Source organism: Cetorhinus maximus, chromosome 7 (genome assembly GCF_964194155.1).
Source record: "Cetorhinus maximus chromosome 7, sCetMax3.hap1.1, whole genome shotgun sequence".
NCBI classification, from domain to species: Eukaryota; Metazoa; Chordata; class Chondrichthyes; order Lamniformes; family Cetorhinidae; genus Cetorhinus; species Cetorhinus maximus.
Window position 1 is genome coordinate 144,388,605 of NC_135885.1, and position 22,563 is coordinate 144,411,167.

Here is a 22,563-nt window from a genome sequence, read left to right on the forward strand (position 1 = left end):
TGCACACTAAATAAAACCATAATGACTACACCTTGGAAGAAAAATTTTGAACTTGCGTCTATGCTGTGCCTTTCCTGACCTCAAGATGTTCCAAAGCACTCTACATTAGAAGTGTTGCCACTGTTGTAACGTAGGAAACCTGGCAGCCAATTTATGCACAGCAAGCTCCCACAGACAGCAGTGTGGCAATAGCCAGATTATTGTCTGTTATTAAGTGCTGTTGGTTGACTGACGAATATTGGCCCAGGACACCAGGGAGAACTCCCCTGCTCCCCTTTGAAATAGCGCTGTGGGGTCTTTGACACCCAACTGACAGGGCAGGTAGTTTAACATCTCATCTAAACAACAGCACCTCCAACAGTGCTGCACTGCCTCAGTACTGCACTGGGTGCATCAAGCTTGACTTTTTACCTCAAGCTTCTAGAGTGGGACTTGAACTCACAAGCTCCTGACCCAGACACAAGAGACAGGCTAAGCCATGGCTGACACCTTTGTGTGGCAATCCTTCATAAATAATAACTTAGAACCCACGCCTGCTTCAACAGTATTTGGATCTGTAATGCATTGTGCAGCCGCGCTGCTCTTTGAACTTACTCTGTCTAAAATCATGAATAGTTTCAGAGAGTAAATCAGGAGAAACTGTTTCCAGTGACAGGAGGGTCAGTGACCAAAGGACACAGATTGAAGATAAACGGTGAAAGAACCAGAGGGGAGAGGAGGAAACTTTGTTTTAATACAGAGACTTGTTGCGATGTGGAGTGTGCTGCCTGATCGGAGTGATAGAAGCAGATTCAATCGTAGAATTGGGTAAATATTTAAAATGAAGGAAAAGTTTCAGGGCCATGGGGAAACAGCGAAGGGATTGGACTAATTGGATTGCTCTTTCAAAGAGTTGGCACAGACACCTAGGGCTGAATGGCCTCATTCTGTGCTGTATCATTCCATGATTGTATAAGTGCTTTGTGTCTTTTAAGCAATGTAGGTATTGTACACAAGTCAAGTACTGGAATATTCCTGGTTGCTTCAGAATAATTGATGGTGGCACATACCTTCATTGGAATGGACTAGTTTGATAACCCTTTTAAAGAGCTAGCACAGGCACGATGGACCGAATGGCCTCCTTCTCTGTGAGGATTCTATGGCTATAATTGGTAAGTTATATGATCCTGCAGATATCTTTAATACCCCATTCCCACGGAAAAAAAAAACCTAGAGCGATAGAGAGAGGGGGGCAGATCAGGGCCAACAGAGACCTGAATTTTTCAGTCATCGGGTGTGATCAGTGGGTCCGGGAGCGGCCTGGAAACAGACCCCTGACTGCGATCAGCCCCCGACTGCGATTTCACGCTGGCTGGCCAATGAATGCGCGCTGAAAAGCTCAGTGCTGCCAGGGTGAAGGCGGGCGATGATGTGACCGCGGGCGCGGGTGGGCGCGGCGAGAGAGCTCCTCGAAGGCAGACATCTGCCTCAGGGAGCCGCAGACCTGCAAAGAACAAAATAAAGCTCGAAAAAGCTGCAAGAAAGTGTCCACGCATCACAATCGAGCACCTGGAAGCATACCTCATAAAAATGCCCGTCCCCAGATATTTCTCCTTATTGTCTCATGGAGATTTCACCCCTCCCTGGATGAGGTTTGATGAAAAACGTAAAGGCCGCCTGGACCACTGGCCCGTCCACCAACTGTAAGGTTGGACGGGCCACGAAAAATCGCAGCCAGTTGCACCATTTGTAATTGTTTCAAATACTTAAACGCAGTCACTGTTTTTACAACTTTCATCTGTTTTGCGGATTAGAAATTAGTTACCCACCTGTTTTACAACAGGCTTCACATGAGCACTCACTCCACGCTACACGTGCGCTGCCTGTCATATTTGTAAAGGTCATGGGCTTCACTAAGCCATTTAGCCCTTCACCTGTGAAATTAGGTAGAGCAAGGCTTATTTTAACCCTGCGTGCTGCAATCAGTATTTTCGGTGCATTATGAAGTTCTTGGGACAGAAACAGCCAGAGACATTTAGAATTAGAACTGCACCAGTTGCTAAACATGGATCCTTTATTATCTCTTCCTAGCAGACGCCCTCTGCTGGTACATGTGCGTATGGTAGCCTCAAATGGACAAAATGCACAGTGCAATTTTCAATACGCTACATGATCCTTAGCGGATCAGTGGAAAATTGCCATCAGAGAGATAGCCTATGGTACAGCCACAAGAAGCAGGAAATTTGTGAGCCAATGCCAACCACAGCTTGCCTATCACTGGCCCCCTCCTCACATCCTCCCCATTCCTTCCTCCCCTAATCGCAGATACCCTCTACCACCTCAGATGCTTCGAACACTGGACAATCTTGACACTCCCTGCGCAGCAGTTATTGAAGATGTTAATTTGTCACTGATTCCACACATCACTTTAACTCTCAAAAACCACTTCTCCAGAAAGCTATGTACCTTTAGGATTCAGCTGAAGGAGCAATTAATATATTCGAAATAATATATTATTTAAAAGAGAGCAAATGGAAATAATTTGGTGTTAAAGTCCTCCCACAGTCCCCTGATAACACTGGGAAAATATCTCATGCATGAGAGAAGTGTATGGCTCTCAGTTTGGCTCCAGGAAAGAAAATACTCACCAATAATTATCATCTCAAATATTCAGCTGCAAATTACATGCTCAGGTGACTTATTGTCTTTTGTTAACCTGACACTGGACTTCCGGTCTTCAACACCAAACCTGGCCATAAAATCAGTATTGCGAACGCAGGATCTAGAGCAGGCCATTCAGCCCCTCAAGCCTGTTCTACCATTCAGTGAGATTATGGCTGATCTGTATTTTAACCCCATCTGCCCACCTTGGTTCGGTAACCCTCAATCCCCTTACCCAACAAAAATCTATCAATTTCCGTTTTGCAATTTTCAATTGACCCTCAGCATCAACAGCTATTTTGCGGAGAGAGAGTTCCGGATTTCCACCCCACCTTTGTAAGAAGAAGTGCTTCCTGACATCACCTCTGAACGGCCTGGCTTGGATTTTAAGGTTCTGCCCCCTTATTTCTCTCCTAGGCACATCTGCCCTCAGGCAAACCTGAGCCCGACTCCCGCGCTGAGACCACCTCGGATGAGGACCCTGAGGGCAGCGCCGTTGAAGACCTGTCATGGCGCTCACCCACACCCTCCACCAGCGCAGCGACATACACCTCGGTGGGACCTAGACGTAGAGCAGTCTCGGGACCACAATCTGGTGAGCGCAGCACACAATCTGCTCCACAGCAGGCGGAGACAGGGACATCCTTGGTCGCCGGCACTCTGTGGACAGCTGGAGGCAAGGAATCTGCTCAGTTCGAGTCAGACGATGAGCGTCCGGACTCGGTCCTCAATCAGTTGGTGGACCATCACGGGAACATGAGGAAGCGATGTCTGGTGCACTCCTCAGATTGCAATTTGATGATGAGGAGTCCGTCTGCCTTCAGTCCACGGTGATCACAGCGTCACACCGACGCACTGAGGTCAACAGTGGCAAGAGGCGGTCACCATGGAGAGCTTGGTCCAGGACGTCGGTCCTGCAATGCTGCGCAGGCTGAACCCAACCGACAACACCACAGTTGGCCTCCAATAGTGTCAATGTGAGAGGGACGTGGGACCGTTCGATCTCACTCCAGCTACCCCTTCTCCACAAGGAGTCAGCAAGGGTCCTTCAGGCACCCATAGGGGGAGAGGAGGATCAGCAGCTGCACACCCCGGGGCCAACCACACAGGTCACTCCAGGAATGTCCGGCTGATCCCAATCTCCTCTTCCTGTGACCCCAGCAGCTCCAGCTCCACAGGCCGAGGGGGGTGCAGCTGGCTGACAGCAGGAACCGGAAAGCAGGCCAGGGCACCTCCTGGTCTTGGCTCTTCGAAGGATGCCTGTCAAAGTCATCACAGACATCCGCTGTGGATGTTGGGGGAGCGCCAAGACATAGCGGCAGGGTTAGGAAGGTTAAGAACATTTAGTTGCACAGCCTGGGCATGGGTGTTAATCATTTGTACACAATGTTCACTATTGTAAATAAACTCCCTAGAATGTCTCCCTGCCTATGGCTCCTTGTTGATCAGTGTTTGTGTCACTCAGATGTGAAACCTTGGTTCCTACACAAGATAAAGGCAGGTGTCTCAGTCTGAGGCCTCTTCCCTGTGCAGTGTGTAACCTTCAGGCCAAAGTGATTGTCTGGCTTCACACTCACTGGACACATTAGTGCTGCCTGCACCTCGATGGTGTTTGTTATTGCTGCTAGAATGTGGTGGGCAGGTGTCACAGAGTTCCTGTTCCATTCTCTCTGTGTGCTCTCAGCACCTTTGAGGTGGGGCTGACCCCCATCTCTTCAGCATCTGTGACCGGTGACGGTGTGCTCCTGAAGGGGACAGGTGCTGAGGACCGACAAAGGATCAGGTGCATTTAAAGTTTCACGGCTGCGTCTCTATGATAGGACCCTGATCACAGAGCACAAGCGAGCTGCCCTCAGCCAGACAAGGGACAGACATTCACAGAGGCAATGTGCAGATCTATGGGGTGTCCTCACTCTATGTCATCATCATTCTCCTGGAATCTAGCGATTATTAGGGCCTCCGCTGTGTCTCCATGACATGAGCCCGAGCACTGAGGGTATGTGCGCTGCCATCAACCACACAGGAGTCAAATGTTCACAGATGTAAGGTGAGGATGTCCTCACTGCATCTCGTCATCATCCTCCACAAATCTTGTGGCTGTGAGGGCCTCTCGAGCACACCTGCCTCGTCTGGCCAGTGCAATGGCCTTATTGCCGGCATCCTCACCTTCGAGGACCTCATCACCCTCATCCCCTTCGATGTCCTCTTCATTGGAGGAGACGTGCAGCTCTTCCATCTCCTCCTCAGCCAGGTTGCAGCGCCAGGTTGTGTAGCGACGATGATGCGTGACACCCTCTGGGGACTGTTTTGCAGTCTCCACCAGATTTGTTGAGGCACCGGAACATCTTTTACAAAATGCCTATCGTTTGCTCCACCAAAGTCTGGGTTGTGGCAGGAGCCTCGTTATACTGTCTCTCTGCTGCAGTCTGAGGCTGCCACGTGGGTGTCATCAGCCACATCCTCTGTGGGTAGCCCTTGTCCCCGAGGAGCCAACCCTGCAGCCTCTGTGCACCCTGGAAGATGTCAGGGATTTGAGACCTGCTAATGATGTAGGAGCCGTGTACGCTCCTGGGAATCGTGTGTAGACCTGCAGGATGCGTTTGTGGTGGTCACACACCAGCTGCACATTCAGCGAGTGGAAGCCCTTGCGGTTGACGTAGTTGACTGCTTGTTGCCATGGAGATCTAAGCACCACTTGAGCGCAGTCGATGGCACCCTGCACCTGTGGAAAAACCAGAATCTTCGCAACTCCCAGTGCTCTTGCTTCCTCGCTTTCATGATCCCGAGTGAAATGCACAAAGTTCTGTGCCTTTGCGAAGATGGCATCCGTGACCTCCTGGATACACTTGTGTGTGGAGGCTTGTGAGATTGGGCACAGGTCACCTGTGGAGCCCTGGGAGGAGTCACTGGCATAAAAATTGAGCATTGCGGTCACTTTCACAGCCACTGGCAGTGGATGCCCACCATGTCCCCGTGGCGCCAAATCCTGCAGCAGGTGGCATATGTGACCGACCTGTTCCCTAGACATGTGCTGTCTTCGGTGACACTGGTTCTCAGTCATCTACAGGAATGACACATAAACCCTGGGTCTAGTGAGTTGCCTCCGAGTGACGGCTCTCTGTGGATCTTCAGCAGCCTGTGCAGCCGGCCCTTCCACCCCTTCATCTTGAGGGAGATGCTCCTCCCTTTGCTGAGCCAGGCACCTCCGGCGCACTCTTCATCATCTTCTCTGCTCCCTGTAAACCATGAGGCATCCCACTAAATCACCAGGCTCCATGATCCTGATGTTCTCCTCCCGCAGGATCAAAGAGATAGACGGGTGGGTTAGCATATGTGTCCTAAGAACCTTTCTTGGTTAAGTCCGAAGGCCCCTTCACACATGCAGGAGAGTTCTGGCCACCACTAGGATGGCCAGTGTGTAGTGCACTCATTGGCCGTCTGAAACCCCACCCACCTCCGCCCCACTCCACTTGACCGATTGGCAGCAGCTTTGACCACTGGACTGCACGCTGTGCTCTCAGCTCAGGCACAGGAATTCTCCTAACCCACACTGCAAGGCTGAGCTGTTAGTTTGAACCATGAGGGACACTGGTCCAAACCTTAATAAAGACATTGCAAGGGGATGTGAGCATCTCCACCAGTGACTGCACCATGGCCCCTTTCACAAGGGGATTCTACAACTTGCCCGGTCGGCCAATTGTTCTGCTGCCCCCTAAGGTGCACATTAATTTGCAGTCTGTGCCCGCGGGGTGAAAGGTTCTGGAGCATTTGGTGGCATTTTCATTCTTCTGTGTTGCTTGAGTGGGCAGAAAGTTTCAGAGGCCCGGCTCCCAGCAGGTCAATGGAGCTGCAGCTGAACGGTCTCAGCTGGGGAAGAATTGCTCACTTTTGACAAGTTTTTCCAAGTGCGTGGCCACTTCTCATACCCCCTCCTCCCCTCAGCACCCCCTGCACGTGCTTTAGCATTTCCTTCAGTCTGTCTGTGCTGCCTTGCCCCTTCCACCCCACCCCACCCGAACCCACCCCAACCCACCCCACCCCAACCCACCTCACCCCACCCCAACCCCACCCCACCCCACCCTATCCCCACCCCACCCCACCCCAAACAACCCCACCCCACCCCACCCCACCTCACCCCACCTCACCCCACTCCATCCCACCCCACCCCATCCCCACCCCCACCACACCCCGACCCACCCCACCCCACCCCATCCCACCCCACCCCATCCCCACCCCACCCCTCCACCCCACCCCACCCCAACCCCCCACCCCACCCCACCCCTCCCCACCCCACCTCACCCCACCCCACCCCACCTCACCCCACCCCACCCCACCCCACTCCACTCCAACTCACGTCACCCCACCCCACCCCACCCCACCCCAACCCCACCCCACCCGACCCCATCCCCATCCCACCCCACCCCACCCCAACTCACGTCACCCACCCCACCCCACCCCACCTCACCCCACCCCACCACACCCCGACCCACCCCACCCCACCCCATCCCACCCCACCCCATCCCCACCCCACCCCTCCACCCCACCCCACCCCAACCCCCCACCCCACCCCACCCCTCCCCACCCCACCTCACCCCACCCCACCCCACCTCACCCCACCCCACCCCACCCCACTCCACTCCAACTCACGTCACCCCACCCCACCCCACCCCACCCCACCCGACCCCATCCCCATCCCACCCCACCCCACCCCACCCCAACTCACGTCACCCACCCCACCCCACCCCACCTCACCCCACCTCACCCCACCCCACCCCACCCCACCCCAACTCACGTCACCCCACCCCACCCCACCCCACCCCACCCCACCTCACCTCACCCCACCCCACCCCACCCCACCGTGGCATGTGTGCTTCCTTCAGTCCTTGCCCCCACTGCTGCCACCCCCTCCTCCCAGACACAGCAGCATTGGAGCCCTTGCCCCAGCACTGCACTGAAAGCCAACTGAGAACTTGCCTGTGCGCACCCCCCCCACCCCCCCCACCGAATACGCGGCGCCTCTTCCTAGATGTCCTGCGGGCGATGCTCACGGGCGCTGCACAAGGTTGTGTGCGCTCACCCCCCAAGTTCCCCTCAGGTCACCAGGTGTAAGTTTTTAAAGGCAGTTGTGAAGCACGCCATTTCAAAGAGATGCCGACGTGGGCAGTGAATTTAACCTGGGGGGAGTCATTCCGGCAAACAGAACTTACAATGAGATGCTAAAGCATTGAAACCAGATTCCCGGTGTGCTGTGGTGGGAACCCGGCCCCACCATTGACGGATGGGGCAGACGGTCGCAAACTGGTTTCACGATGGCATGAAACCGATTTTTGGCTTTCCCGACATATTGTCCGCTCATGCCCGCTATAGCGCATGCCACCAACGGACCGGACAATTCCAGATCGGACAATTCCACCCAGAGGAAAGGGCGAGGCCTTGGTAGGATTTGAAAACAAGGATGAGAATTTTAGATCAAAGATGAAGACGGTTAAGACTGAACATAGTAATTTCCTAAACATTAACCAAAAAAAAGTATAATTTAAAAAAAAATTAACACGAATTCCAATATTCTTTGCAAAGGATTGGTGGGCCAAAGATTGAGTTCCCTAACGCAACACCAGACAACATCCCAATCTCCACAATGCTATCAGAGAAAGCTCTGACCATTGGCCCAGCACTTCCAGGGTTTAGATAAGAGACTGGCAGATAAATCAACTCAGGGAATTCTAAGGCACAAGCTTATAGTTGATAATATAGGCCAAGTTACCATTTGTGAATTATAAGAGACAGCAAAATGGCGATAATAAAATAATCATAAAATATCAATGTCAGTTTTCAAAATTTTCATTTGACCACCTCCCCCACCACCAGCCTCAACAGCTTTTATAAATATATGAAGAGTTCATTTGTGCTTGATGCCGAATATTGAAGCAAGATCAAAGTGTTCAGAACTATCAAACTTTTGTTGGTAATCATTATGCTAGTGTTCAGTTTACTATTGATCCTCACTGTGCTTGATTGGTTAAGCCTGGGTGTGGACTCAGAGAAAAATAGACAAAACTGTAGAAAGAGCTGGAAGTTGGAGCTAGAAGCATGGAGTAGACATTTTAAGACACTGTCAATAAAACCTGGTACACGCATAGAAACTAGTGTCATCTCTGCATAGCTCTGAGATTTTAAATATGCAACAACTACATTATGGTAAAACAAAAATAAAAATACGTGGAAAAACTCAGCAGGTCTGGCAGCATCTGCGGAGAGGAACACAGTTAACGTTTCGAGTCCATATGACTCTTCAACAGGACACTCGAAACGTTAACTGTGTTCCTCTCCGCAGATGCTGCCAGACCTGCTGAGTTCTTCCCAGGTATTTTTATTTTTGTTTTGGATTTCCAGCATCCGCAGTTTTTTGCTTTTATCTTTTACATTACGGTAAGGTTGGTAAGGTTATTTTTTCTTGCCTAATGGAAAAACCTGGGTCATCAAATATGTGAGAGAGGTCGAACGCAGACCCTCTCTCATCATGAATGAATTAAGCTGTTAGGATCAGCCCGCTTAAGTGTAATTTATTTACGATGAAAGAAATGCAAGCGAATCATGCCCAACACCAGCCCTGAATAAAAATTGAAGAATGCTCTCGAGGATATGTTAGCAAGATATCTATCTGCAGATGTTTTAAGTCTGCTCAACCTGGGACATTGTTGCCCAGTCCGGCAACACCTCCATTTTAAGATTCCCTTTCCTCCTATGAGACGCTCGTTAGAACATTTCACTTTGACCAGGTTTTTGGTCATCTGCCTCATTATCTCCTTATCTGTCAGATTTTTTTCCTGGAAATGGTCCCATGAAAAGGGGCCTCGGGACATTTTACTACATTATAAATTATACACGATATAAATTCAAGTTGTACTTTGTGTTGATCAGTCGTAATAAATTTCATGTTTGTGTCTCATGTCCTGAAGCATTGTGAACTAACAGGCGGGCTATCAGGGGTCATGGGGAAGAGGTGAATGTAATAAAAACTTACAGCAGATAATGCTGCACGGTAGCCTTGTAACAGAGGGGTGGATTAATGTAGCATCATTCATTCCACTGACATGAATGAAAATTGCATTTCATGGAAAGGCATTTAATCAGGAGCAAGATTATTCCAGGTTCAGGCTTAACATCTTTCACCATTTTCAGAAACAAAGTGACTTATTGCAAATCGCAGATGTTTGTGTCGTCCCAGGCTGATTTGATGAGCCACCTATTAAAGACCCGAGATCCAACTGAGACAACAGTCCTCAGACCTAGCGAATGAGAACCCCATTTTCTCTTGTTATTCTGGCAAAGGGAGCACTGCACTGTCGGAAGGTCAGTACTGAGGGAGTGCTGCACCGTCAGAGGGTCAGTACTGAGGGAGTGCTGCACTGTCAGAGGGTCAGTACTGAGGGAGTGCTGCACTGTCAGACTGTCAGTACTGAGGGAGTGCTGCACTGTCAGACTGTCAGTACTGAGGGAGTGCTGCACTGTCAGACTGTCAGTACTGAGGGAGTGCTGCACTGTCAGTCTGTCAGTACTGAGGGAGTGCTGCACTGTCAGAGGGTCAGTACTGAGGGAGTGCTGCACAGAGGATTCGTACTGAGGGAGTGCTGCACTGTCAGAGGGTCAGTACTGAGGGAGTGCTGCACTGTCAGAGGGTCAGTACTGAGGGAGTGCTGCACTGTCAGAGGGTCAGTACTGAGGGAGTGCTGCACTGTCAGAGGGTCAGTACTGAGGGAGTGCTGCACAGAGGATTCATACTGAGGGAGTGCTGCACTGTCAGAGGGTCAGTACTGAGGGAGTGCTGCACTGTCAGAGGGTCAGCTCTGAGGCAGTGCCACAACGTCAGAGGCTCAGTAATGAGGGAGTGCCGCATCGTATCACATGAGACATTAAACCGAGGACTCATGTCAGCCCCCTTGAGTGGATAAAAAAGTTCCCATGGACACTATTAGGAGGTCCTCCGCCAGTATATATTACATTCTTTACCAATTGGATATTTTGAAATATTTGTTGTGCTAACATTTGGGAAATGAATCATACAGCAGAGAATCACTTACACTGAAACAGCAGGCCATTCTGTCCAACTACTCTGTGCTGGTGTCTCCTCCGAACTGATTTGCCTCATCTCAGTATTTCAGCATATCTTTCTATTCCCTTTTCTCTCATGTACTCACCTCGTTTCCTTTTGAAATTACCTAAGCTGTTTGCCTCAACCACTCGCCATGGTAGCAAGTTCCACATTCTCACCACTCTCTGGGAAAGTAGTTTCTCTTCATTTCCGAATGGATTTTTATAAATCACTATTTTATATTTATCACTTCCCATTTTGGATTCTTTCACAAGAGGAAACATTTTCTCCACATCCCACCATCCAACCGATTCATAATTTTAAAGACTTCTATCAGGTGACCTCTCAGTCTTCTCTTTTTGAGAGAAAAATGCTCCCAACCTTTTCAATCTTTCCTGATAGTTGTAATCGCTCAGTTCTAGTGACATCCTTTAAAATCCTTTTTGCACTTTCTCCACTGTTTTGATATCCTCATAATAGTGTGGAGACCAGAACGGTGCACAGCACTCTGAGGAGGAGGCCATTCGGCCCATTGTGCCTGTGCTGCATTAACTTCCAGCTGAAATAGCCTGCTGCTTTGATTGAGAGATCTGCTTTCTGCTAATAAAGGTTTAGACAGCTCCGTCAGAAGCACATTTCAATTTCCAAATAACGTAGATCAAATGATGGCCATATGATTAATAGTCTTAAACCCTTTTGCAAATATTTCAATGGGGTGAAATGAGGCATTAATGGAATAACCTCTCTGCTCCCTCCGATAGCCAAGTCAAGCTAAGGCCCCCTATCCATCAAGGAAGCTGATGTTTGTCATGCAGTCAAAATGAAACCGTTATTATTTTCTTATTTAGCTGATGATAATTAGGCACCTGGGTGAAGGCTTAAGTGTCTGTCAAAATACATCTGTTGTATTATAGACACGAACCATGGCCTCAGATCAAAGTGAGTGAGAGTATGTTTGCAGAGAGTGACAGTCTGTTTCAGGTAATGAATATAGTTAACATTCTGGTGATTAAAGCTTCCTAAAGCTGTTGGCATTTTTCAGTAAATTAATCTCCAAATCAAATTTCCCTATGGATTTCTGCCTTCTATTGCAAGGTATGTCATTGAAATTGGTTCACAATCAACTCACAGGAGATGATGAAACCAGCAAAAATGCATGAAGCAGCTGAGGCAATGGGAGGGGTTCAATTACCACTGAGCACATCCTTAACCTCTTGAGGAGCAGCAGCTGTCAACCTGTGTGTATCAGAGACACTGGGAAATAAGTGGTAGTGGGAGGGATTAAAGAACCATGCAGCACCAAAGAAGGCCATTCAACCCATCGTGCTTATGCCAGCTTCTAGGAAAGAGATTTCCAGTTACAAAGGTGATACCTTAAACTATGGAGAAGAAACTCAAATTGCCTAATGTCCCTCAGACATTAGTTTCTTTTCCCCCTTTATTCTTCCATGGGATGTGGGAATCACTGACAGTTAAGGCCAGCATTTGTTGCCCATTCCTAACTGCCCTTGAACTGAGCAGCTTGCTGGGTTATTTCAGAGGATAGTTAAGGGTCAACCAGAGTGCTGTGGGGGGGTCTGGATTCACATACAGAGGTCAGAATGGCACATTTTCTTCCCTAAAGAGGCCAGATAGGCTTTTATGACAACCAACGATGGTTTCATGGTCACTATTACTGAGACTAGATTTCAGTTCCAGACTTTATTAACTGAATCTAAATTCCACCATCCAGCTGCTGTGATGGGATTTGAACCCATGTCCCCAGAGCATTAACCTGGGCCTCTGGGTTATTAGGCCACTAGACACCATCTCCCCATGAATGGATTGTCAGCCATTGTTTTAGAAATATTAACGTCTATTTCATGACAAGATTTGAAGTTAGGCCACTTAGTACCTCCTTCTAGAGCCTGAAGAGGTTTTGTTTTGTGTGCGCCATGATCAATATTTGTGCCTAAGTTGCTCCGTTCAGTCAACGTGTGTTGAGGGGAAGAGAAATAGAAACTGAAAAGAATGAAGGGAGGGTTAAAGCTTTTTGTTTTGGCCGCAGATGCTCAGCTTTGATTTTATTTGGTTGTTTGTTTGATTTGGGCCAGACTGGGTATTTCATGAATGGTTTGAGGCTGAAGTGTTGTGGTTTCAGTAAAGGGAGCAGGAATTTAGCCACACAAGTTAGGGGAAGTGATGGTGTAGTGGTAATGTCATTGGACTATTAACCCCAAGGCCCAGGTTGATGCTCTGGGGACATGGGTTCAAATCCCACCATGGTAGCTGGTAGAATTTAAATTCAATTAATAAACCTGGAATTTAAAAAAAAAATAGTCTCAATAATACTGATTTAACCACAATCCAATCTGTAACCCTGTGGCCTGACATATCCCCCACTCTACCATTACCATCAAGACATGGTGGTGAGCTGCCTTCCTGAAGCACTGCAGTCCATGAGGGAGTTCCAGGATTTTGACCCAGTGACAGTGAAGAAACAGTAATATAGTTCCAAGTTAAGGTGGTATGTGCCTTGTAGGTTCTGGTGTTCCCATGCATCTGCTGCCCTGTGTTTTTGAGGTGGTAGAGGTCGTGGGTTTGGAAGGTGCTGTCTAAGGAGCCTTGGTGAGTTCCTGCAGTGCATCTTGTAGATGGTACACACTGCTGCTACTGTAAATCGGTGGTGGAGGGATTGAATGTTTGTGGATGTGGTGCCAATCAAGCGGGCTGCTTTGTCCTGGATGGTGTCAACCTGAATGGTTCTTGAGTGTTGTGGGAGCTGCACTCATTCAGGCAAGTGGAGAGTATTCCATCACACTCCTGACATGTGCCTAGTAGATGGTGGACAGGTTTTGGGGAGTCAGGAGGTGAGTTTCTCATTTAGGATTCCTAGCCTCTGACCTGCTCTTGTAGCCACAGCATTTATATGGCTAATCCAGTTCAGTTTCTGGTCAATGGTAACACCCAGGATGTTGATAGTGGGGGATTCAGTGATGTTAATGCCATTGAACATTGAGGGGCAATGGTTAGATTCTCTCTTGTTGGAGATGGTCATTGCCTGGCACTTGTGTGGTGCGAATGTGCGATTGATGCAGAAGATTAGCTGTGATCTTAGTGAGTGGCGGAGCAGGCTCGAGGGCTTGTATTACCTACTTCTGTTTCTATTTCTTATGTTCTTATGATGCATTGAGACAGTAGGGTGTGGTACCAGAACCCTTCCCACCCTTACAAATGGAGTTATATCTAACTCATGGCTGCACACTGGAGATAAAGAAACTAAATCGGCCTTCAGCCTTGCTACTATATATTTTTGTGCCTGATCCACTGGCTTCACAATATCAGCTCTTTCACAAAACAATGGAACCTGCATTTCCACAGTGAGTTTTTCAGGGAATCCTAGAGCACAGAAGGAGGCCATTTGGCCCATTGTACCACTGTCAGATCTTTGAAAGAGCTATCCATTTAGTCCCACTAAGCCCCACCCCCACTCTCATTCTTTCCACATAAACCTTCAATTTCTTTTCCTGTTTAAGGGAATTATCCAATTCCCTTTTGAAAGTTACTATTGAAACTGCTCCCACCACCCTTTCAGGGAGAGCGATCCAGGTCACACCAGCTTACTCCATAAAAAGAAATTCTCATCTCCCTTCTGGTTCTTTTGCAATTACCTTAATTCTGTGCCTTCTGGTGCTGCCAGTGGGAACTGTTTCTCCTTATTAACTCTAACTTTCTAATTTTGAATACCTCTATTAAATTCTCCCTAGTATTGTGATAAGTGAGGTGACTGCCATCATTACAGGATCAATGCACAAGAGAAATCACAGGATTTATAAATTTGTCTCAGGTTTTCTGCAAATTTTTGTTGGTATTAAGGAGTGGAGGAGAGAGCCAGACTTTACTTTCAACATCAAAGGCAACACATCAAGCATTTCATCTTTCAAGTGTTTTATTGTTGTCAGGGTCCAAGGACAGTTGCAAGGTCACAGCATAGCTCGTCCCTTCATCACTGCTCCCTTGACTGATTGAAACAATTCAACACATTTCCATTTCAGGTAAACACTTGCAACATCACTTTATGTATTACAATCGTGAGACCTTCAAAGCTCTGGAACTCGCTCCCTAAACCTCGCCACCTCTCTCTCCTCCTCTAAGACGTGCCTTAAAACCTACCTTGTTGACAGAGCTTCTGCCCTGATAGTGTCTTATGTCAGATATTGTTTGATACCATGTTGGGACCCTTTCAGTGGATATCAACTCTTACCTCTGAGTCAGAAGGTTGTGGGTTCAAGCCTCAGTCCAGGGTTTGAGCATAAAAATCTACGCTGACACTTACAGTACAGTACTGAGGGAGTGCTGCAAAGCCAGAGGTGTCAAATTTTGGATGAGATGCTAAACAAAGGCCCCAACTGCCCGCTCAAGTGGATATAAAGGATTCCATGGTACTGCTTTGACGAAGAGCAGAGGAGTTCTCCCGAGTGTCCTGGTCAATATTTATCCCTCAACGAACGTCACTAAAAGTCAGATTACCTGGTCATTATCAAATTGATGTTTGTGGGAGCTTGCTGTGTGCAAGTTGGCTGCCGCATTTCCTACATTACAGCAGGGACTGTACTTCAATAAGTGCTTCACTGGCTGTAAAGAACCTTGGGATGTCCTGTGACCATGAAAGGCACAATATAAATGCAAGTCTTTATTTTTTTAAAGATGCCACATAAGTGTAAATTGTTGTTGTCAGTCTTTCAACTTATATTATTTAGAATTAGAGTGTAAAGCACAGCAACAGGCCTATTCTGCTCAACTGCTAATGTTCATGCTCCACACGAGCTTTTATCCCACTCTATTTACATCATCTCACCTTATCAGCACATGCTCCTGTTCCTTTCTCCCCGATCATGTACCTATTGAGTTTCCCATTATCTGAGTATTTCCCTCATCCACTTCATGTGGTAGTGAGTCTCACATTCTCATCTCTGAGTAAAGAAGTTTCTCCTGAATTCCCTTTTGGATTTATTGGATGACTGAACCGGTGGCAGCACAGCCAAGGCAATGGGGCACCTGAAACCCCAGTGAATATACCAGGATTAACAGCCTGTCAGAGATTTAAGCTTTGTAAAAGAAACAGGAATGACAGAATGGGAAATCAGGTGAATTAGAGTCAAATGAGGAATAAACAAAGAGAGGGAAAAAACAATTTCACTAAGAGAGAAAGAAGGCATTTGTAAAATCTCCAACAACGATTTACAACCTGAAGGAATGAGACTCCACACTTTTTGATTGTTCACTTTCTCGGCCGGAGAGATTGAGAGTCATTAACAATTTTCATGTCACAATAGTAGCATACTTATTCTGCTAATTACCGGCATTAACACTGGTGAGTTTAACGGGTAATTAATGTGCAAATGCAACAATTTCTTGACATTTACAGAAAGCTTGAGGATGAGCTGCCATTTCCATTAGGCCTAAGGTGGAGCAGAGCAAGTCATCCAGTTATTTGTCGTGATTCACAACTCAGGGAGAATTTCTTCATCACCATAAGTTGCTGAAGGATTTCCACGTCAATAATGGCGAGGGCCAATGCTGCTTAATAAGTGCTTTTTATAATCATTGCTCATGTGCCTTCAGGGTGATTAACCTACTGATTGGCCATTCTGTTTAGGAAAGTGCCAGTGTGGCCAGTGTTCCTGTTTCCCACCGGGAGATAGACGTGTCTATGGGAAAACCTGTGAATGTGATGACCACCACTGTGAGGACAGTGAAGGAGCTATCTGTGGAGGTAAGCGGTTTTATTTTTGTTTTGTAATACACGAAGAGAGTTAGACATTGTACCTAAGTGCAGAAATCCTTTTTATTCACAAAATTGTTCACTACAACATTTGCTGCCTAAGTCATTATAGGCATCCATCTGTCTCAGGAGATGATGGACTGAGCCCAGGGTGTATGTTACTTCTGTATTGGACATCATCTGTTGTGGCTGACTGGTAAGTGGCAGTTCCTTCCGCAGCTGACACAGGTGAATGGTGTTGGCCAGATGTTGACTGATGCTTTTTCCTTCCGGCGGGCTCTCTTTTCCACCAGCTGGTCATTTCTTTTGTCCTCTGCTTTTTCCACGCCCTTCCTGACTGCTTGTCTCCAGGCGTTCCGGCAGTAAGGAGGACTTCCCATGCATCGATTCTGATCCTGGTCAACTTGTAAGTCATACCTGTGCCTTAATCATTTTCATGGACCTTCCCAGTGATTCTGCCAAAGATGTGTCTTGTATAACTGCTTTTTAATTTGTTTTGGGGATGTGGACAATGCTGGCAGATATACATTCCTCTAAGGCACAAACACCCAAGGGGAAAGGTAAATTAACCGTGGTTAATGAAAGAAGTTAAAGGTTGCATTAGATCAAAGGAAATGGTTTATAAGGGTGCCAGAAAAAGTGGTAAACCTGAGGATTGGGAGCAATTTAAAATCTGGCAAAGGAGGACCAAGAAACTGATTAAGAAAGGGAAAAGAGAATATGAATTCAAACTAGCGATGAACATAAACGCAGACTGTAAAAGCTTCTTTAGGTGTGTGAAAAGGAAAGTATTAACTCAGACAAATGTGGGTCCATTACAGGTGGGGACAGGAGAATTTATAATGGAGACCAGGGAAATAGCGGAGAAACTAAACAATTACTTTGTGTCTGTCTTCACGGGAAATGATACAGAAATACGAGGCAACCAAGGGGCTTGTGAAACTGAGGAACTAAAAGAAATTGGTATTAGTAAAGAGGTAGTACATGAAAAGTTAACTGGATTGAAGGTTGATAAATCCCCTGGACCGAATGAGCTTTTTCCCAGAGTGTTGAAGGAGGTGGCTGGAGAGACAATGGATGCATTGGTGGTTATCTTTCAAAATTCCATGGATTCTGGAAAGGTTCCTGCAGACTGGAAAAAAGCAAATATAGCCCTACTATTTAGGAAGGGGGAAAGAGGGAGAATGGAGAATAACAGACCTATTAGTTTGCTGTCAGTAGTAGGGAAAATGTTAAAATCTATTATAAAGGATGTGATAACTGGATACTTAGAAAATAATGGTAAAATTGGGCAGAGTCAATGTGGATTTATGAAATGGAAATCATGTTTGATAAACTTATTGGAGTTTTTTTTAAGGATATTACTTCAAAAAACTCCAATAAGTTTATCAAACATGATTTCTATTTCATAAATCCATTGCTTGTAGCACTGATAAAGGAGAACCAGTGGATGTGGTGTATTTGGATTTTCAGAAGGCTTTTGATAAGGTTCTACACAGGAGGTTAATAAATAAAATTTGTGCATACGATTGGGGGAAATATACTGGTGTGGATTGAGAATTGGTTAACAGACAGAAAGCAGAGGGTAGGAATAAATGAATCATTCTCAGGGTGGCAGGCTGTTACTAATAGGTTACCGCAAGGATCAGTGCTAGGTCCACAGCTGTTCACAATCTATATCAATGATTTGGATGTGGGGACCAATTGTAATATTTCCAAATTTGCTGATGACACCTAATTGGGTGGGAATGTAAGTTGTGAGCAGGATACAAGGAGGCTTCAAAGGGACTTGGACAGGCTAAGTGAATGGGCAAGAACATGGCAGGTGGAATATAATGTGACTAAGTGTAAAGTTATTCACTTTGGTAGAAAAAACAGAAAAGCAGTGTATTTCTTTAATGGTGAGAGGTTGGGAAGTGCAGCTGTCCAAAGGGACCTGGGTTTCCTTGTTCATGAGTCACTAAAAGTGCAGGTGCAGCAAGTAATTAGGAAGGCAACTGGTATGTTGACCTTGATCGCAAGGGGATTTGAGTACAGGAGTAAAGAAGTCTTGCTGCAGCTGCGTAGAGCCTTGGTGAGACCTCACCTGGAGTATTGTGTACAGTTTTGGTCCCCTTATCTAAGGAAGGATATACTTGCCGTAGAGATAGTGCAACGAAGGTTCACCAGATTAATCCGTGGGATGGCAGGATTGTCTTATGAGGAGAGGCTGGGGAGACCGGGTCTGTATTCTCTAGGGTTTCAAAGAATGAGGGGTGGCCTCATTGAAACTTACAAAATTCTCACAGGCTCTGACAGGGTGGATGTAGATAAGATGTTTCTTTTGGCTGGTGATCTAAAACTAGGGGATATAATGTCAGTGTGATTATCAGCACACGATCTCAGAATAGGGGGCAGGCCATTTAGGACCGAGATTAGAAGGGATTTCTTCACTCAGTGGGTGGTGAATTCGCAACCCCAGAGAACTATGGAGGCTCAATCATGGAGCACGTTCAAAACAGAAATCAACAGACTTCTGGTGACTAATGACATCACGGGATATGGAGATAGTGCGGGAAAGTGATATTGAGGCAGTTGATCAGCCATGATCTAATTGAATGGCAGAGCAGGCTTGATGGGCTTAATGGCCTACTCCTGCTCTTATGTTCCTATGTCTTATGGCAGGGTCACCATGTATTATGCACCTCTATTTACCTATTACCCATCCCTAAGTCCCTCAACGAGTGAGCTGTGGTCTCAGTCGGTAGCACAGTCACCTATTCCTGGATTTGAGTGCAAAAAATCACGGCTGACAGTTCAGTGCAGTACTGAGGGAATGCTGCAGTGTTGGAGGTGATGTCCTTCAGATGAGATGGTAAACTGAGGCCCCATCTGACTGCCTGTGTATCTGATCTCAGGACACTGTTTTGAATAAGAGCAGGGGAGTTCTTTCTTTCAATCAACATCACGAAGAAGCAAATGATCTGGCCATTATCACACCGCAGTTTATGGGATCTTGCTGTGTGTAAATTGGCTGCCATGTTTCCTACATTACAAAAGTGAGTACATTTCAAAAATACTTCAATGGCAGTGAAGCACTTAGACATGCCAGATGGTGATGAAAAGTGTTATATTAATGCAAGTCTTCCTTTGTTTTTCTTTATTTGCCCTTGAGAAGGTGGGGGTGGGCTGCCTTCTTGAGTCGCTGCAGTCCATGTGGTGTAGGTACACCCACAGTGCTGTTAGGCAGGGAGTTCCAGGATTTTGACCCAGCAACAGCGATAGAGTTAAGCCAGGATAATGCATGACTCGGAAGGGAACTTGGAAGTGTTGATCTTTGAAAAGGACAATTATTGTTTTGTCATTAACAGAAATCACACAAGAACATTGCGTTAGCTCCAAAAAGCTTAAAGTTGGAAACAATGAAGAATTAATTTCAGTTGATACTGATAGTAAAGGCGATACAGCAAACTAACTTCATTCATCTCATTGTCATAACTCATGGAAACTGAGATTTGTAAACTCTATTACAGTGAAGTGCAGAGTAATTTGATCAATCAAATCTCCAAACAAACCATGATTCAAATAGAAGCGAGGATAAGATCAAACACTTTGCATTCATTAATGTGTATCATTCAAATGGAAAGAAGTACAGACCAATCACAAGGCAATAATGTATAATTAAAATGACAATAAACCCATGCTGGTTGTATCAGTTACATCTGCAAGCCTCACAGTCCAGAGCACATTCCCCATATCGCAATACAAAATCCATAATTCCATCTATGTGTCTACATGAAATTCCCACACACAGTAAAAATCACACCAACACTCTTAAGATAAGAAATGCTCAAGATTGTTTATGTCATTAAGTTTGTATTCGATTTTTTTTGCAGATCAGATTTGGCATCACAAACTGACTATTTATATCTGCACATAGATCTCTGATTTGGGTCATTTCAGTCATAGAGTCATTACGCAGGGAAGGCCATTTGGTCCATGTTATGTCTTAATGTGGCTGAGAAGTCAATTTATGAAAGTGAGCAAACTTACAAGGAGACCATGCAGCCCCTTAAACCTGTACTGCCAATTAGTTAAATCATGTCTGATCTGTATCTTAACTCCATCTACCCACCTTGGTTTCTTAATCCTCTGCTGAACAAAAATCCCTCAAGCTCAGTTTTGAAATGTTCAACCTACCCTCATAATTTAACCCTCTCAGTTGCAAATCTGCACTGCATCCCACTCCAGGGCCAGTATCTCCTTCTTGAGGTGCAGTGCCCAGAGCTGAGTGCAATGTAGTCAACCTCATGTGCAGAGACAGTTTCACTACATAAGTTACATTTTAATCATATCAGAAATCAATGTGCAGATTTATTATACATACAATGACAATTTGCAATGTCAAACCTAATCTGTAAAAGAAAACTAATACAAAATTAGCAATGTAAACAACCTCAACATTTGCTGTCTTAACTGGATTGGTGTGATTTTTTCTTGAGGCTAATGTATAAAAATGTGTACAAGATTTTAACACAAAGAAACATCCTCATGATTATGCCTTCCAGTGTAAGAAAGTTTCAGAAAATTTCCAGTGAAGTCTAGTCCATCGCTGTACCAGTAGCAATGTATTTATTCTACTCGAATTATTCTGCAGAAGTGTTAAACTCTTCTTTATTGTCAATGATTTTATAAAGAGTGAGACAATGTTCTGTCTCTAGGTTACCAATTCTGAACTTAACATTGCTGGTGTTAACTTCTCAGATTGGACATTAAATCCCCTGGTATTGTTCATCATCATTTCTCATCTAACTGTGTCTTTCCAAAATGCTAGTTGAATTCATGTGTTGTTGCTCACAAAGGCAGGAATCAAAATCTTTATGTACAGGAATGTTCAATCTGTTAGTGCACACTTGTTATATGACGGCCTGAATTGGGTGGTACAGTTGGGAGAAGAGCTGGTGAATGGAGTGGGGTAGCCCACTGCCAAATCCCTGACCTTCAAACGGTCAATGTAACTCCCTTCCCTCCACCTTCAACAAGATACTGAGCCACACGATCTTTGATCCAACCTGGGAGTGATAGTGCGGAAGGTTTTTTTGTGGTTTCCCCTTTGAAGAGCTGCCAATCTCAACAACAACTTTTATTTACCAAGTGCCATTAATGTAGTAAAATATCCCAAGGCGCTTTACAGGAGCATTATCAAACAAAATTTGACACCGAGTCACAAAAAGTGATAGCAGGATAGGTGACTAGAAGCTTGGCCAAACAGTTTTAAGGAATGTCATAAATAAGGAGAGAGAGATAGAGAAGCAGAGACACTTAGAGAGGGAACTCCAGAACTAAGAGCCTTGGCTGAAGGCACAGCCGCCAATGGAGGGGTGATGAAAATCGAGGGAGCACAAGAGGCCAGAATTGGAGAAACACAGGGAGGGTTGTAGAGCTTGAGGAGGTTACAGCAAGGCAATGGAGGGATTTGAACACCATGATGAGAATTTCAAAATTGGGGCATTGCTAGACTGGGAGCCAATGTTGGTTGGGGGCACAAGGAGTGATGGGTGAGTGGGACTTGCTGCAAGTTATGATACTGGCAGCAGAGCTTTGGACAAGTTCAGGTTTACAGAGGATGCAACTTTGGAGTCTGGCCAGCAGAGCTGGCAATATTCTATATAAATAATAATATTGCAACATTAAATACAAAATTATAATTGTTAGGCGCCTGAAGCAAGATGAACTAATTAACTGACATTTAAAAAATAAGGACAACCAGGACTAGATTGAAGTGAACTCAAGGAGGCCTACTTAGATGTGATATTGGCAGCACTCATTGGGACTGATGAAAGCAGGTCATGAAGTTTGGCAGGATTAGAGATGTTTAAAAATTGGTCCAAAAAGACAGAATAGATAAATAAGGATTTTTTTAACACAGGGGCAAACTATTTTACGATTGGTCGTAAAGTATTTATTTTATTTTTTGTTCATTTTAATTATTTCTCAGTGACTTTACGAAACAACGTAGCAAATTGAAACTGAATACAGTGTTTTTTTGATCAATTACTGGTCTTTAAAATCAAACCTGTAAAGTGAG

At 46.0% G+C, this 22,563-nt stretch overlaps 1 protein-coding gene across 1 annotated transcript in view; it reads left to right on the forward strand.

Moving 5' to 3' along the window:
* The window catches only part of itgbl1 (integrin, beta-like 1), a 190,498-nt gene that overhangs the window by 138,514 nt on the left and 29,421 nt on the right, over positions 1-22,563 (forward strand). Inside the window, exon 8 of the mRNA XM_078546062.1 lies at positions 16,371-16,487. Coding sequence (XP_078402188.1) covers positions 16,371-16,487 — 117 coding nt within the window. The remainder of the gene's footprint in view (positions 1-16,370; positions 16,488-22,563) is intronic.